Genomic DNA, 14,934 nt, shown 5'->3' on the forward strand with positions numbered 1-14,934 from the left:
GGGTGGGGTTTCGGAGAAGCGGTGATGTCATGAGTGACATCACAAAGGGGCGAGGAAAAGGGTAGGGCCAGTTGATGTTTTCCTTCTGGAAAGGTAAGGATGACCACAGGTAAATGGGAGAATGCTCAAATAAACCCTCTGTAGGGTGACACTTCCCCTCTCAGGGTCGCACCTGGAGAGTTTCCAGTGCCTGCTAGTCTTGACTACGGGAGGGAGAGTCATGCAGAGGCAAACCTATTCCATTCCTAGCTTGGGCAGTGGCTAGAGAATGGAAGGCAATCTGCTACGAGTCAAAATTTCCCTGTGCTGGGCAGTATTGGCATGGGAGAGAGTCGAGGGCGGACACTCAAGTTTACAGCGCAAGAAAAATACTTGCGTATTTTTATCCAAAAAACTCTATCGATATGCTACCAGTACGATTGCAGATGGAGGCGGGGTGATCTGGGAGAGACGTGTCAGAGATGTCGCTAAGGGTCGGAGACGACTGGATGGCATAAGACAAGACAAGGGTGATAGTAAGTCTCTGAGGTGGCCCCTCCATATCTTTCTGGTCTAACCTAAATTGCTCCCACTGGAACTTAAAAACACTGGGGTGAAAGGGGACTTCGGAATTGGAATAATACTGAATTAGGGTTGAATTTGAAAGTGGCAGGACACGTAGGCGGTCCGGAAGAGGCTGCTTCCTAGGTCTTGTTCACCTTCCACTGCAGAGGAGGGAGCTGGGAGGCCTAGCCTCTCTCCTTTCATTCCTGGGGTTCCCCATTTGCTCTGCTGAGTTTCCTAGATGGGGAGGAGATGCAGAAAACTCCAGCGAGGGTCTTCCCAAGGGCCACAGTCACATGCGGATAGGCTTATTCTTGGGTATCATTTACATCTCATTTGCACTGTTGGTTGAGTGCTGAGGGTAGGGTCTGGGAGGGAGCTAAGGGCCCAGAGAGGAGAGGGGTAGGGGGAGACGTAACTTGGTAGGAGAGATTGTGAGATCGTTGTGGGTGGGGAACAAAACTATTAACTCTGTTGTATTGTACTCTCCCAAGTGCTTAGTATAGAGCTTTGCACACCTTAAGCGATCAATAAATACCATTGATGATGATGATGATGATGATAGGAGAGGTTGAGCATAAGAACATGGAAAGAAATGACTGACAGATGAGGCATGGCGTCACGTCTGACACTTTCCATGGAGTCAGTCTTTTTCTCACTCATCTGTTAGTCAAACTCTATTTGACAGAGAGTGGACTATGATTATATGTGGTAAATTCTAACTTTGTAAGCAATCTGCGTTCTCTTCAACCTCTCTGGACTCCCTCCTCCCCCAACCCAGGCAGACCCTAGGATTGCCTCCTCTAATGCCCAATTCCATCGAAGAAATTGTTCCACTTTGGCTTTTCTGTTGCTTTTGTTAGCATGCCTCTTCCTGGTGTGCAGATAATTGACATTAACGATTTGGATTTATTTTCCTTGATACCCAATCATCTTATACTCCTGGACTCCTCCTCATATTCTCCATCCCTTTGTGTTTGTGGAATAATGAGGACCTTCCCGCCCCAAGACCCTCCTTTTCTTTTATCCCTCAAACTCCAGGACCTTTCAAATAATGAAAAAGCAGCACTTATTACAATTTCCTTCCATCTCCGCTCCCCTCTCGCCCCCCACGCCCCCCCCCCAATTCCTGTGTCTCTTAATACTACTGTTAAGAACATTCTCACTTAGGTCTAATTCAAATCCCTCTCACTTTAACATAAATCCATTCCACCTTGCTCTAAACCTAGTGGAGACAGAGAAGTCCTTCTCCTTTGAAGGATGACTCAGTCTTTCCCGGCCCCAGCCCGACTCAGCCCTCAGTCTTGTCTTCCGGTTTAATGATGGCAGCTCTTTGGCCATGCATCAGCGGAGCGAGTTTATTGCAGAGCAAAGAGAAAAGATGAACCACGAGGTGACAGACATTGAAGATCCAGAAACAAACTGCCCGGGTCTCTCTACAATGCCCACGAGCTCCCTGAGACTTGTAGAGACCCAGCTGGGGAGTAGGAGAGGGGCCTTCAGGGACACACACGCCCTTCCCCGATTCTGACCCCTTCTTGGGACAACAGGAAACATGTGGAAACGTCTGGGAAAAGCTGGGGAGAAGCTATGAGGGGGCGCTTGTGCCCATGGAGATTCGTCCCCGGCCCTGGAAACAAGGCCTCTCATCATTTGTTTGGCCCCGAAGAGCATGGGGAGACGAATTTCACACCCGAGCCCCTCCCGCTCCCGCAGCTGAAGCCCCCTGGCGTGCAGGGGATGTAGAGTTCTCCAGTGCCGACCACCAGATTTCCACAGCCTCCACTCCCACGCACCACGCTGGAGGGCATGGGACAGAAGTCGGTCCTCACCACTGGGGTGCCCCCCGGGCATGGCTCGTACAGGATGCTGGCTCCTTTTGAGCTGCTCACCGCTACGGAGGAGAAGGTGCCAAGCATGAGGTGGGGGCCCTGGGGAACCTCCTCCTTCTCCTCTCTCAAGGACTCTTATCCACCCTGGAATTCTCCTCCCCTGAAATATTCTTCCCCATCCTTCCCCCTTCCCTGCCAGAATCCTACTTCTACCTGGAACTCCCCTCAGGACTCCCCCAGCCTGCCCTCCACCATCCAGTATCTTTCCCCTCTTTCCCCAAGGACCCTCTTCATCTTCCTCCCCCCAGGATAATCCTTCCCTTACTTTACCCTGGAATATCCTCTCCTGGGACCCTCCTCCCTTGAGGACCTCCTTCCTCCCCCATCCCTGGAATCTTCCTCCCTTTCCTCTCTAAGGACTTTTTCTTTTACAGTATTTGTTAAGTGCTTAGTACGTGCCAGACACTATACTAAACACTGGGGCAGTTTCAAGATAATCAGGCTGGACACAGCCCATGTCACACGTGGGGCTCATAATCTTAACCCTCATTTTACAGATGAAGTACCTGAGGCTCAGAGAAGTGAAGTGATTTGCCCCAGCAGACAAGTGGCAGAGCCAGTATTAGAACCCAGGTCCTTCTGACTCCAAGGCCCGTGCTCTATCCCCTAGGCAACACTGCTTCTCTCCTCCTCCTCCTGGGGTCCTCCTTTCCCCAGGAACCTCCTCTCCCCATACACCAGGATCCTCTTCTCTGGGACCCTCTTTCCATAAACCTCCCCCCAACCAGGACCCTTCTCCCCTTCCTACCCTCTTTCTCCTGGGCCCCTCCTGCCCCCAGCTCCCCAAACCCAACAGTGGGAGTAGGGGACACTTACAGATATTCACAGGGCCGACACCCTCACAAAGCCTGGGGGGGAAGAGGGGAAAAAAGAAAGGGTGAGATGTGCCACTTTAAAAAAAATTAGACAGCAGGCCCAACGGAAATAGGAGAGAAGGCCAGTTAGAATAGCTGAGCTATTCATTCATTCAAAATTATTTATTGAATGCTTACTATGTGCAGAGCACTGTACTAAATGCTTGGAAGAGTATGATACATCAGAATTAGCAGACATGCTCCCTACCCAAGCTTACAATCTAGAGACAATAGTCTACACTACGTGCCATTCACTGTGCTAAATGCTGGGATTGATGTAGGATTATTCTATCAGACCCATTATCTGCCCCCCACCCCCCAACGCACACACACAGGACTCCCAGTCAAAGAGGAAGGCCAGGGATGCATGGGGGAGGAGAAGGGATCCTATCCCCATTTGACAGATGGGGATGGTGAGGCCTAGAGAAATTCCGTGACTCACCCAAGGTTACAGAGCAGCATGGCCTAGTGGAAAGAGCATGGGCCTGGGAGTTAGAGGCCCTAGTTTCTCATCTCAGCTCTGCCAATTGCTTACTGTGTCACTTTGGTCAAGTCTTTTAACTTTTCTGTACCTCAGTTTCCTCAACTGTAAAATGGGGATTAAAATCCTACTATCTCCTACTTAGACTGTGAGCCCCATGTAGGGCAGGGACTGTGTCCAAACTGATAAGCTTGCCTCTATTTAAGTGTGGAGAACAGTACTTAACATGTAGTAAGCACTTAGCAAATACCACAAAACAAACAAATGAACAAAATTAGAACCCAGGTCTACTGACTACCAGTCTCCCAGCCTTTTCGCTTTATCACTCTCTCTGGTGTCTGACCATACCAGTTGTCTGCCTTTCTTCTCTGATGCCTTAGTAAAGTGTTCTGCACATAGTAAGCACTCAATAATGAATACCATTCTCCAATGAGAGGCTGAGCTCTGGGGAGAGTAGACCTCACCTGGCACCTCTGTAGTAGCCCGTTATTTCTTTTTTTTTATGATAATTGTCGAGCACTTACTATGTGTTAGGCACTCTTCTAAACACTGGTGTAGACACAAGGTAATCAAGTTGGACACAGTCCCTGTCCCACATGGAGCTCACATTCTTCATCCCCATTTCACAGATGAGGTAACTGAGGCACCGAGAAGTGAAATGACTTGACCAAGGTCACACAGTAGACAAGTGGCAGAGTCAGGGCTAGAACCCAGGTCCTTTTGACTCTCAGGTCTGTGCTCTTTCCACTAGGCTACACATTTCCAGCCACAGCCCTCAAATTTGGAGTTAGCCTCCTGCAGTTTGGGGGAAGACCAACCCCATGCCATTTATTTTCCTTTCTTCTTTTAGGTTTCCTGACTGTAGACTAATTTGAATCTTTTTTGACTTATTATATAAAACAAAAATTGCTCACTATTCGCTTTAAAGCACTTAATCACCTGGGCCCCTCCTATTTCACCTTGCTACTCTCCTACTATAACCCAGCCCGTATCCTTCGTTCCTCTAATGCTAACCTTCTATCTCATTTATATCTATCTCTATCTACCTCTATCTCATTTATCTCGCTGCCAACCTCTCGCCCACATCCTCTGGCCTGGAATGTTCTCCCGCCTCATATCAGACAGATAATTGCTCTCCTCCACTTCGAAGTTTTATTGAAGGTACATCTCCTGCAAGAAGCCTTCCCTGACTAAGCCCTCCTCTCCTCTTCTCCCATTCCCTTCTGCCTCACCCTGATGTGCTCCTTTCATTCATCCTCCCTTCCATCCCCGTAGCACATATGTATATATCTTTATGTATCTGTAATTTATTTATTTATGCTTATTAAAGTCTGTCTTCCCCTCTAGTCTGTAAACTCACTGTGGGCCTGGAATGTGTCTGTTTCTTGTTATATTATACTCCCAGGGCTTAGTTCAGTGCTTTGCACATAGTAAGCACTCAATGAATACGATTGAATGAAAGAATGAATGAATTTGAGCTCTAGCGCAGCTGAATATGACCCAAAGCCGTGGGAGAAAGGAAGAAATGTGGATAATCCAAATCCACAGATAATCCAGAAAGCACAGTTCAACCGTTCATTATTAGCTTCCTTCTGGACACTCTAGAGTTTTCCCTCCTCTCCTACCTTCCCCACCCTTGCCCGAGGAGCCTCAGAGTGGGCAACAGGAAGTATGTTTGTGAGTGGTGGCTAATTGTGTGTGGTGGATAATTGAGGTCACAACTCCTCTAAGAGGGTTTCCCCAATTAAGCCCTCTTTTCCCCAGTTCACTCTCCCTTCTGCATCTTCTTTGCACTTGGACCTGTGACCTTTGGACGTTTGATATTCGCCCCATCCCCAGCCCCACAGCACTGATTGACATATCTTTAAATTATATATTATGCATAGCTTATTTATTCATACTAATGTCTGACTTCCCTTTTGAACTGTAAGCTCATTATGGGCAGGGAACGTGTCTGCTAATTCTGCCGTACTCTCCCAAGCGCTTAGTACAGTGTTTTGCCAACTGTACTGTAGTAAACGCTCAATAAAGATAATTGACTGATTGACTGGGCCGGGTAGCTCACCCCACATTCCAATCCAGCATGTGCTCCCCTCCTCACCTGCTCTCCTCTCCCTCCAGCAGCCGCCTGTAGGTAGCGATCTCGATGTCCAGGCCCAGCTTGGAGTTCATGACCTCCTGGTACTCCTTGAGCAGGCAGGCCATGTCCTGCTTGGCCTTCTGCAGGGCTTCCTCCAGCCCGGCCAGCTTACACTTGGCATCGTTGAGAGCCGCCTCACCCTGCTGTTCGGCCTGTGCCACGGCCGCCTCCAGCTTGCAGCGCTGCAGGGTTGGTAGGAGGAGGGTATTTGTGCGGGGGCGGAAAAACCGAGCAGGCATTTTGCAAGTAACTCTGAGGAAGAGGGCAACTGATTTAAGTAGCAGCCAGAGGGAGCTGGGTTAGACTTTAGGACGTTTCCTGACAATCAAGGGGGATTCCACTGTAAAGCAGACGATGGAGGAAAGGGCTGGGGTCTCCACCCTGGGGATCGTCCCTTCTTCTGGTCCCGGTTGGCCTGGACACTGGGCCTCTCTGTAGGTGGGAGGTGGACCAAGAATTCCACCCCTCTGGAATTCCAACTCTGGTGGACTCCTACCTGCTCCCTCCTTGGCTTCCCAACACCCCCAAGCTACTGGGAGCTCCTGGGATTATTTTGGTCCAATCCCCCCAGTGGTTTTCAGCATGACCTAGTGGATAGAGCATGGGCATTGGAATCAGAAGGGCAAAGGTTCTAATTCTGGCTCTCCCACTTGTCTGCTATGTGACCTTGTGCAAGTCACTTTACTTCTCCGTCCTCAGTTACCTCATCTGTAAAATGGGGACTAAGGATGCAAGTCCCATGTGGGGCAGGGACTGTATCCGACCCAATCTGGTTGTATCCAGTCCAGGGCTTAGTGCAGTGCCTGGCACATAGTAAGCTTTTAAATACTACAATTATTATTATTATTTCTGAGGGAGAGAGGAGACCCTACTGGGCATGGGATGGTGGTATAGACATAGTAGCCTCTGGGAGCACAGATGCCCCTTATTGGCCATACCTTCCCCTTGCCTCTCCCCGTCCCCAACTCACACCCCAGCCCCAGGCCCTGGCACCTGACTGACCCCACCCCCACCCCATGGGACAGCTGGGCCTGCCTACCTGCCCTTTGGTGCTGTCGATCTCCTGCTGCAGCCGCTGGATCAGGCGGTTCATCTCCAGGATCTCATTCTTGCTGCTGCGCAGGGTGTCACAGTGCTTCCCGGCGGAGACTCTCAGCTCCTCAAACTGCAGCAGGTGGGAGGAGGATCAGCCCATCCCCGGGCCACTCACAGCACCCGCTGAGGGCACCAGAAGCCTGGGCTGGGCACTGAGGGCAAGGGTAGAGTGTGGGAAAGTCACAGTCCCTATCCTTGAGGGGTTGCCGGTTGGATGGAGGAGACAGGGGACACACACACACAAAGAGACACACACACCCCCCAACACTGTGCTGGGGGAGGGACAGTTACAACAGTGCTCCGCACAGAGTAAACACTCAATAAATACCGATTGAATGAATGACAGAGGAAAGAGGAGTCATGATCTATGCCCTTGAGTGACTGCTGATTCAATGGAGTAGACAGCACACATACACACACACACACATACACACACACACACCCCATGCTGGGTGCTGGGGAAAGGACACAGAGGAGGAAACACAGTCCACACACACACACACACACCCCCACACACACACAGAGTCACTTAGTGGGCGACAGAGACTAATAGGCCCCCAGGGTATGAATGAGTGATCAATCGCTCCAGTCATTAGAGAAAGTGTGTTGGGGGGGGGGGGGGAGTGGTAGTGGGGGGAACTTGGGTGGGATTGAAATAGGAGGGGGTGGGGAGTCTCCAGTCCAGAGAAAGGAGGAGCTTGGGAGATCGTGGGATCCGACCTCTGCTAGCCCCACCAGCTTGGGAGATCGTGGGATCCGACCTCTGCTAGCCCCTGCCCATGGTGCCAATTACCCCCTTTCCTGCCTGCCAGCCACCCCCTCCCACTAGCCCGCATCAGCAATTAGCAGTGCCAGTGAGTGTTTATGGTGTCCCCGAGGGCCCCCGTCCGGGCCCGGGATGATCGGCTTCAATGACAAGGCTGATCCAACCCACGGCTGCCCCGGGCCCCGGCCCTTCGCCCACATGTCGACCCAGCCCAACAAACCAAACAGTGTTTAGTGTTTATAGCGCGGTGGGCCGCTTCTGAGCCGGCTCTGGACATTAATTAGTTAATGTTCCCAAAGGGGTTGGGGGAGAGGCAGGTGCGGGGCCTCGGGTGAGGGGGAGAACCCAGGACTGAGCCATCTGACATCAATCTCCCTCTTGCTTGGGGTCTCTTATGATCTCCCCCAACCTCTCTGGGCTCCTTCCCTCCTCCTTCTCTTCTCTGCCCAGCCACATTGCTTTCATCCTTCTCATCATCACTGAAAACTCACCTCCTCCAGGAAGATTTCCCGATTGATCCCCACCTGGCTCTGGTCACTTTGATCCCTCTTGCTCCACACAACGCTGCTGACTGTCCACCCGCCTGTGTGTGTCTGGGTGTCAGTGCTCAAGTGGATGTGGAATGGTCTCTGCCTCTGCCAAGGGGGTGGTGGTATGTGTACGGGTGTGTACGTGTGTGTGTGTGTGTCTGTGTGTCCAGGCTTCCTCATGAGAGTGGCAATCCCTTCAGGGCAGGGTTGGTACTTTCTTCTTTCTGTCCCTCACCCAGCAAAGTGTGTGTGTGTATGTGTCCTGTTTTCTCCAGAAGATTGGCATCACCTCAAGGACAGGAAGAGCTTGTGGGCCGTCAAGATCATCAAGCTGAATGCCCGGCCCCTGGACAATGGACATTTGGCTGTAGTCTGTAAAGTCTTGGAATGGTTTTGGAGCCCGAGAACCCCGACTACTCCCATTCCCCCCACCCACTCCCAAACTCTCCCCTGATATGATCAGAAGGAGGGCTTTAGAAGGATAGGGGCTGGGCCACTAGCCCACACTCTCACCCGACACTGGTACCAGGACTCGGCCTCGGCCTTGCTGCGGCTGGCGATGTCATCGTATTGGGCCTTGACCTCAGCGATTACGCCGTCCAAGTCCAGGTCACGGCTGTTGTCCATCTTGACGATGACTGAGGTCTCAGAGATCTGGGACTGCAGCAGGCAGATCTCCTGGGGGTTTGGGGGGAGGAGCATAAGGAGAGAGGGACTGCTTTTTTTATAAGCAGTGGCCTTCATTTGCGTAGTCCCACCCCAGGGCCCTCACCCTTATCACTCCCATCTCCCTCAGGCTGAAGACCTTTAAAATCGACCTCAGAGCCTGAGCTCCCCCTGTTGCAGGGGGAAGGTGGAAGCAGAAGTTGGCAGCACCCCCAGGCAGCACCTGTCAATCAAGCAGCTGCTGGGCCAATTAGCAGGGACATAGTTCCCTAGAGAAGCACCCTATCTGCACAGCCAGAACATCCTGCAGTTCAGTCCTGCTGGGAGGAGGTGCCCAGAAGATGCCAGCCTCCTTTTTTATTATTAATAATAATAATAACAATAGTATCTGTTAAGCACTTACTATGTGCCAAGCACTATTCTAAGTGCTGGCACTGTTCTGGAGATCATTCTCTTGAACAGGAAGTTACAGGGCTCAGTTTACTGGAAGTCTGCTGCCTAATTTTCACCAAACCCATTGCCTGGTTTTTCTTTAGACTCAGGGTCTTGGGCTGCTTTACACTGAAATGACAATGGGGCTGATTAGTTTGGGGTTGTTGAGGATCTTGGGGTTGTTGAGGACCTCCAGAGGTCTCCTTGTTCATCGCCCTGCCTCTAGGAAAGATTGGTTTCTTCTTTAAGGGAAGGCTGATGCACAACTTCTCTGGGGCCTTTTCAGTGTCTCTGAGACTGACAATACTTCTTGGAGTCTGATCTAAATCCCTCTTGCTCCAGTGTTGGTCTTCATTGCTCTGTCCCCAAGGAGACAGGGCACCCCATCCCTTGAGCGGTGAGCGGGTGGCCATCTTCCCTTTCTCACCCCCTAATCACCTGTTGAGTCTAGGTCTTGGCAGTCCTGGAGGAACATTGATGTTCCCTGCTCACAGAACCCCTGGACTGGGGTGGACAGAGAAGAGGGGTCCCAGTCTCCATTGGTGGCCACCCCAGGGGTCCCTAAATCCACTTTGTCCCAGGTGGTCTGGGAATGTTAGAAAAAAATCCCATTTGGGGCCTGAACTCTCCAGAACCCTGATGAAGCAAGTGTTCATTATCTGGTTGTTCAGATGGTGCAGACCTGACTCAAACTTACCTCCTCAAACAGCGTCCGCAGGAAATCAATCTCCTGGATCAGGGCTTCCACATTGGTCTCGAGGTCGGCTTTGACCAGGAAGGCACAATCCACATCCTGGGTTGGGGAGAGCCAAGATGTGGAAGTAGGACCCTTTCCTGGCCTGACTCACACCCAAGGCTCCCAAGGCCCAAGTCACCCCAGATTGACCGGATCCTAGAAGCACTCAACCAGGCCCCTCTCCTGAGGGACCCCCCAGGGCTCTTTGAATGGCTCCACGCACCTATCCCCTAGGGCCCAACTGTCCCCAGCAGGACTGGACAATTCAAAAACTACAGGAAATGAGCAGGACTTCTGGAGGGAGGGCAGTGATTCTGGTGATTCCTATGCTATATCCCCAGGAGGCAGGCTTAGGGACAGATCCTCTGGGAAAATGTCCCTCCTTTACCTTTTGAAAAAGTGCCACCACAAGTCATCCAAAGTAATCCAACCTTGCTTCTCACTCTCTGGGAGCAAATTTGTTCTCGCCAATGGAAGGGCCACTAGTGTCGTTATTTTGTGATCTGGTTTGACCTTGATAAGATTCTTTCTCTTGAATTTCGTCCTTGTCTTTCATTCATCCAATCATATTTATTGAGCGCTTACTGTGTTCAGAGCACTGTACTTCTTGACACTTCTACTCACATCCTTCTACCTGCCTGCATTTCCTTCCCCCTTCCCATCCAGCAGGTCCACAGCTAGAAATAATAACCGTGCTCTGCACATAGTAAGCACTCAATAAATGCCAATGATTGATTGACTAATAACAGTAAAACCAGTAGTAGTCAAGCAACTTCTTGGTATATAGTACCATACTAGGCCCTTGAAAAGTACAAAATAAAGAAGTGAGATGTTCCCTGCCCACAAGGAGTTTACACTCTGAGTCTCTCCCCATCATCCAGGCCCTTCTGAAATCCCACCTCCTCCAAGAGGCCTTCCCAGATTAATCTCCAATGTCCCCTCTCTTTATCCTCCTCCGGCTGCCACTTTAGCATTTCTGGGTCACTCAAACACTAAAGTATTTACAGTTACTCATAGCACTTTATGCTTGATATACTTTATACTTATACTGTTCATTCTCTCTTATGTCTGGTTTCTGTTTTATTTAAGTATCTGTCTCCCCTGCTAGACTGTATGGCCTTTGAGGCCGGGGTCATTTCTGCTAACTTCATTGTACTCTTCCAAGTCCTCAGTACAGTGCTCTGCACTCAGTAGCCACTCAATCAATGCTATTGATTGATCATTTGATTGATTGATTGATTGATTGATTGTACCTCCCACCCAAGGTTATTGTTGAACTCTTTTCTTCCCCTCAGGCAGCCAGACTGGTGAACTAATTGACTTCAATGCTCACCTTCTTCAGGGCAACAAATTCATTCTCAGCACAGGGACGCAGAGAGAGTTCTTCCTCGTACCTGAGGGAAGAGGAAGATGGAGACTGGAATGTTTTGTTCCCAGGGAAAACCAAGACTTTCAGAAAGTTTTCCTTTATATCTAACATCAGTCTTGCTTGCTGCTGCTGCTTGGGTCCTATGAGAAAACCAGTCCTCTCTTTTAGGTAAGGACTATTCTCTTTGACTGGGGGAAAGGGCCACTAACATTGACTATTCCCAGAGGCCCTGACACATCCGCATCCAAAAAGCCAACATGTCTTTTTGGGTGGGAGAACTCAACAACCTGGATGATCTTGGTGAATTCTGTGGATCAGCTATGTGTAGTGGGGAAGACACTATCTGAATATGTGAATTATCTGGATATTTTGGGGGTGATTATCTGGATAACCCATGTGCAGTTTGGGGGAAGGGAAATTATTTGGAGAGCTGACTAATTGTGAGTGCATTGTCTGGATCATCTTGCTGCTGGAAGGCAATTTATCTGAATAGTTTGTGTGTGAATTTTCTGGATAAGCTACATATAGTGGGCATCCAGAAATGCCTGAATATCCTAAGGGTGAATTATCTGCATCAACTATGTGTATTCCGGGGGGAAATAATCTTGCTATCTGAATTATCTGGATAATATGAAGAGGAAACGTCCAGAAAAAGCTATGTAACTGGATATTCCGCAGGTATTGACCAGGAAGTAGAGGAAATAAATGCCACCACATTTTTACACTCTTGCCCTAGTGGGTGGCCAAGGTGGGGCGGACACAGGAGGAGAAGGGAGGAGAGATAGGGAGTCGGCCTCTGGGACTCACTTCCTCTTGTAGCTCTCCAGGACTTCCTGCATGCCACTCAACTCTGCCTCCAGCCTCCCGTGGTCGCCCACTACGCACTCCAGCTGCCGGCGCAGTGTGCTGATGTAGGCCTCAAACAGAGGCTCTAAGTTGTTCTGGCAACACTTCTGTTCTTGCAGGAAGCTCCACTTGGTCTCCAGTAACTTGTTCTGCTGCTCCAAGAAGCGCACCTGGGGGCATGGGGGGAGAGGGGCATCACCAACTCTAGTTCAGAGTTTAGCCCCTTCCCCTGCACCCCATCCCACCAGCCGGGGCTTTCTGGGGGGATATCCCTTGCTCAGATCAGCAGGCTGGGAGGTTCACAGAGGCTCAGTACTTTGCTTTCGGTCACACAGACCCCTCCCCTGGAATGGGAGGTGGGTGAGAGTCTCTCCTAATTAAGACAGAGCCAGCTGCTCACCCCAGTGTCTTAACCCACCCTTCCGGCCGTCAGAAAAATTAATCTAACCTTAATCCTTCAGATTAATCAACAGGGAAGCACAACACCTTACCCTCGGGTAATAATTGTAATAATTATTACGGTATTTATCAAACGCTTACTATGGGCTAAACTTTGGGGTAGATACAAAGTTTTGAGATTGGACACACTCACAACCTATTTCATCCCTTCTTACAAATGAGGAAACCGGAACCCCGGATGGTCCAAAATTCGTTAAAAACTAAGAGCTTTGGCCTCCCCTACAACCACCTTGCTGTTCCTCACAAGGATAATAATAATAATAATAATGTTGGTATTTGTTAAGCGCTTACTATGTGCCGAGCACTGTTCTAAGCGCTGGGGTAGACACAGGGGAATCAGGTTGTGCCACGTGGGGCTCACAGTCTTAATCCCCATTTTGAAGATGAGGGAACTGAGGCACAGAGAAGTTAAGTGACTTGCCCAAAGTCACACAGCAGACAAGTGGCCGAGCGCGGATTCGAACCCATGAACTCTGACTCCAAAGCCCGTGCCCTTTCCACTGAGCCACGCTGCTTCTCTCAGCTGTAGTTTCTTCACCTTCCTCTGTCCCTCATTCCTCTTTGGGGATCAGAACTAAGGGGAAGGGACTTGGGTTAAAGATGGAAAAAAGCAGGGGGTGAAGAAGAGAGCTCCTGGATCCACCCAGTGTGGATTACTGGACCACACGCGGCTTTTCAAAAATTTGGCCCTCCAGAAAGCCCCCATCTCCTAAAACACACAGAAGGGAGACATAGCTGACACCCCTGGTTCCTGGTCCCTGGAGGCAGGAACCTGGCCCAAATGACCTCTGGAGAATCCTGAGAGGCCATCTGGTCCAGCATCCTGCCTCCAGGAATGTGAATCCGGACAGCGACAACACACCCTCCCTTGGAGTCAGTCTGGAAGATTCTCTTTGACTTCAGGCCTCGTGGATGTTCTGGTTGTCCGTGATGATCTGGGGGGCTCATGGTGGATCATCCAGCCCCTCTGGTGTCTCTTTCTTCTCCCTTTCTCCTGGACGGCGGGGGTGAGTGGGGTGGGAGATGAGTGTGTGTGTGTGTGTGTGTGTGTGTGTGTGTGTGTGTGTGCTGGGGGGAGTGTTTCTCTGATCCTTTACTCTTTTTTTATGGTATTTGTTAAGTGCTTACTAGGCACCAAGCTCTGGTGTAGATATATGCTAAGCAGATTGGACACAATCCATGTCTCACCCGGTGTTTACCGTCTTAATTCCCATTTTACAGATGAGGTAACAGGCCCAGAGAAGTGAAGTGACTTGCCCAAGATCACCCAACAGACAAGTGGTGGAGCCGGAATTAGAACCCAGATTCTTCTAACTCCCAGCTCCGTGCTCTATCCATTAGACCTTGCTGCCACTCTTCCCTAGCAAGGGGAAACTGGACGCTGTGGGCCCCTCTGTTCTCAGAAGAGGAAAATTTAGAGTTAGAGCTATGGACTCAAATCATCTATTGGATTGTCCGTGGCTTGGTTTAGTAGATAGACCACGGGCCTAGGAGCCAGAAGGTCGTGGGTTCTAATCCCGGCTCCACCACTAGTCTGCTGGGTGACTGTGGCCTCAGTTCCCTCATCTGTAAAATGGGGACTAAGACTGTGAGCCCCACATGGGCCAACCTGATCACCCTGTATCTACCCAGCGCTTAGAACAGTGCTTGGCACATAGTAAGCGCTTAACAAATACCAACGTTATTATTATTATTATCTTAAGCCCGCTCCGCAGCGCACCTTGTCGATGAAGGAGGCGAACTTGTTGTTGAGGCACTTGATCTGCTCCTTCTCGTCCTTCTTCACCCGCTGGACGTTGGGGTCGATCTCCAGCTCCAGAGGGATCAGCAGGCTCTCGTTGATGGTCACCGGGGCAATGCACGGGCCCGTTCCGCAGGCCCCGCCGGCCCGGTAGCCGAACCCGCCCCGAGAGGGCAAGCAGCTCACGGCCGCGACCCTCGGCTTCCCGGTGCCCACGTTGCACAGGCTCCTGCTGGCGAAGCAGCCCAGGGCCCGGTAGCCCCCGGCCCGACAGGGACCCCTGGACAGGACGTAGCGCGACCCCGGCCTGGGGAGCACGGCAGAGCAGGAGCTGAAGCTACGGCTCCCGCAACGCGGGGTGGAGGGGAAGGAACGGCACGACAT

At 50.7% G+C, this 14,934-nt stretch overlaps 1 protein-coding gene across 1 annotated transcript; it reads right to left on the reverse strand.

Annotated features, from left to right (window-relative positions):
• Positions 1 to 5,867: 5,867 nt before the first annotated feature.
• LOC103164922 (keratin, type II cuticular Hb2) lies at positions 5,868 to 14,934 on the reverse strand. Its single transcript, XM_029073201.1, has 7 exons — positions 14,530 to 14,934; positions 12,312 to 12,520; positions 11,469 to 11,529; positions 10,097 to 10,192; positions 8,815 to 8,979; positions 6,950 to 7,075; positions 5,868 to 6,092 (listed from the first exon to the last, which is right to left on the reverse strand). Exons 1-7 carry the CDS (start codon positions 14,932 to 14,934, stop codon positions 5,868 to 5,870), a joined length of 1,287 nt encoding a protein of 428 aa, XP_028929034.1.

The sequence above is a fragment of the Ornithorhynchus anatinus genome, chromosome 10 (assembly GCF_004115215.2).
Source record: "Ornithorhynchus anatinus isolate Pmale09 chromosome 10, mOrnAna1.pri.v4, whole genome shotgun sequence".
NCBI lineage: Eukaryota > Metazoa > Chordata > Mammalia > Monotremata > Ornithorhynchidae > Ornithorhynchus > Ornithorhynchus anatinus.

Excerpts from the sequence above, each read along its gene's own strand:
- LOC103164922 (XM_029073201.1), bottom strand. The coding sequence starts at position 14,934 with ATGTCGTGCCGTTCCTTCCCCTCCACCCCGCGTTGCGGGAGCCGTAGC. Across the intron at positions 11,530-12,311 it reads CTGGAGAGCTACAAGAGGAA|GTACGAGGAAGAACTCTCTC; the intron begins GTGAGTCCCAGA and ends CTCTTCCCTCAG. Across the intron at positions 8,980-10,096 it reads TGCGGACGCTGTTTGAGGAG|GAGATCTGCCTGCTGCAGTC; the intron begins GTAAGTTTGAGT and ends CCAAACCCCCAG.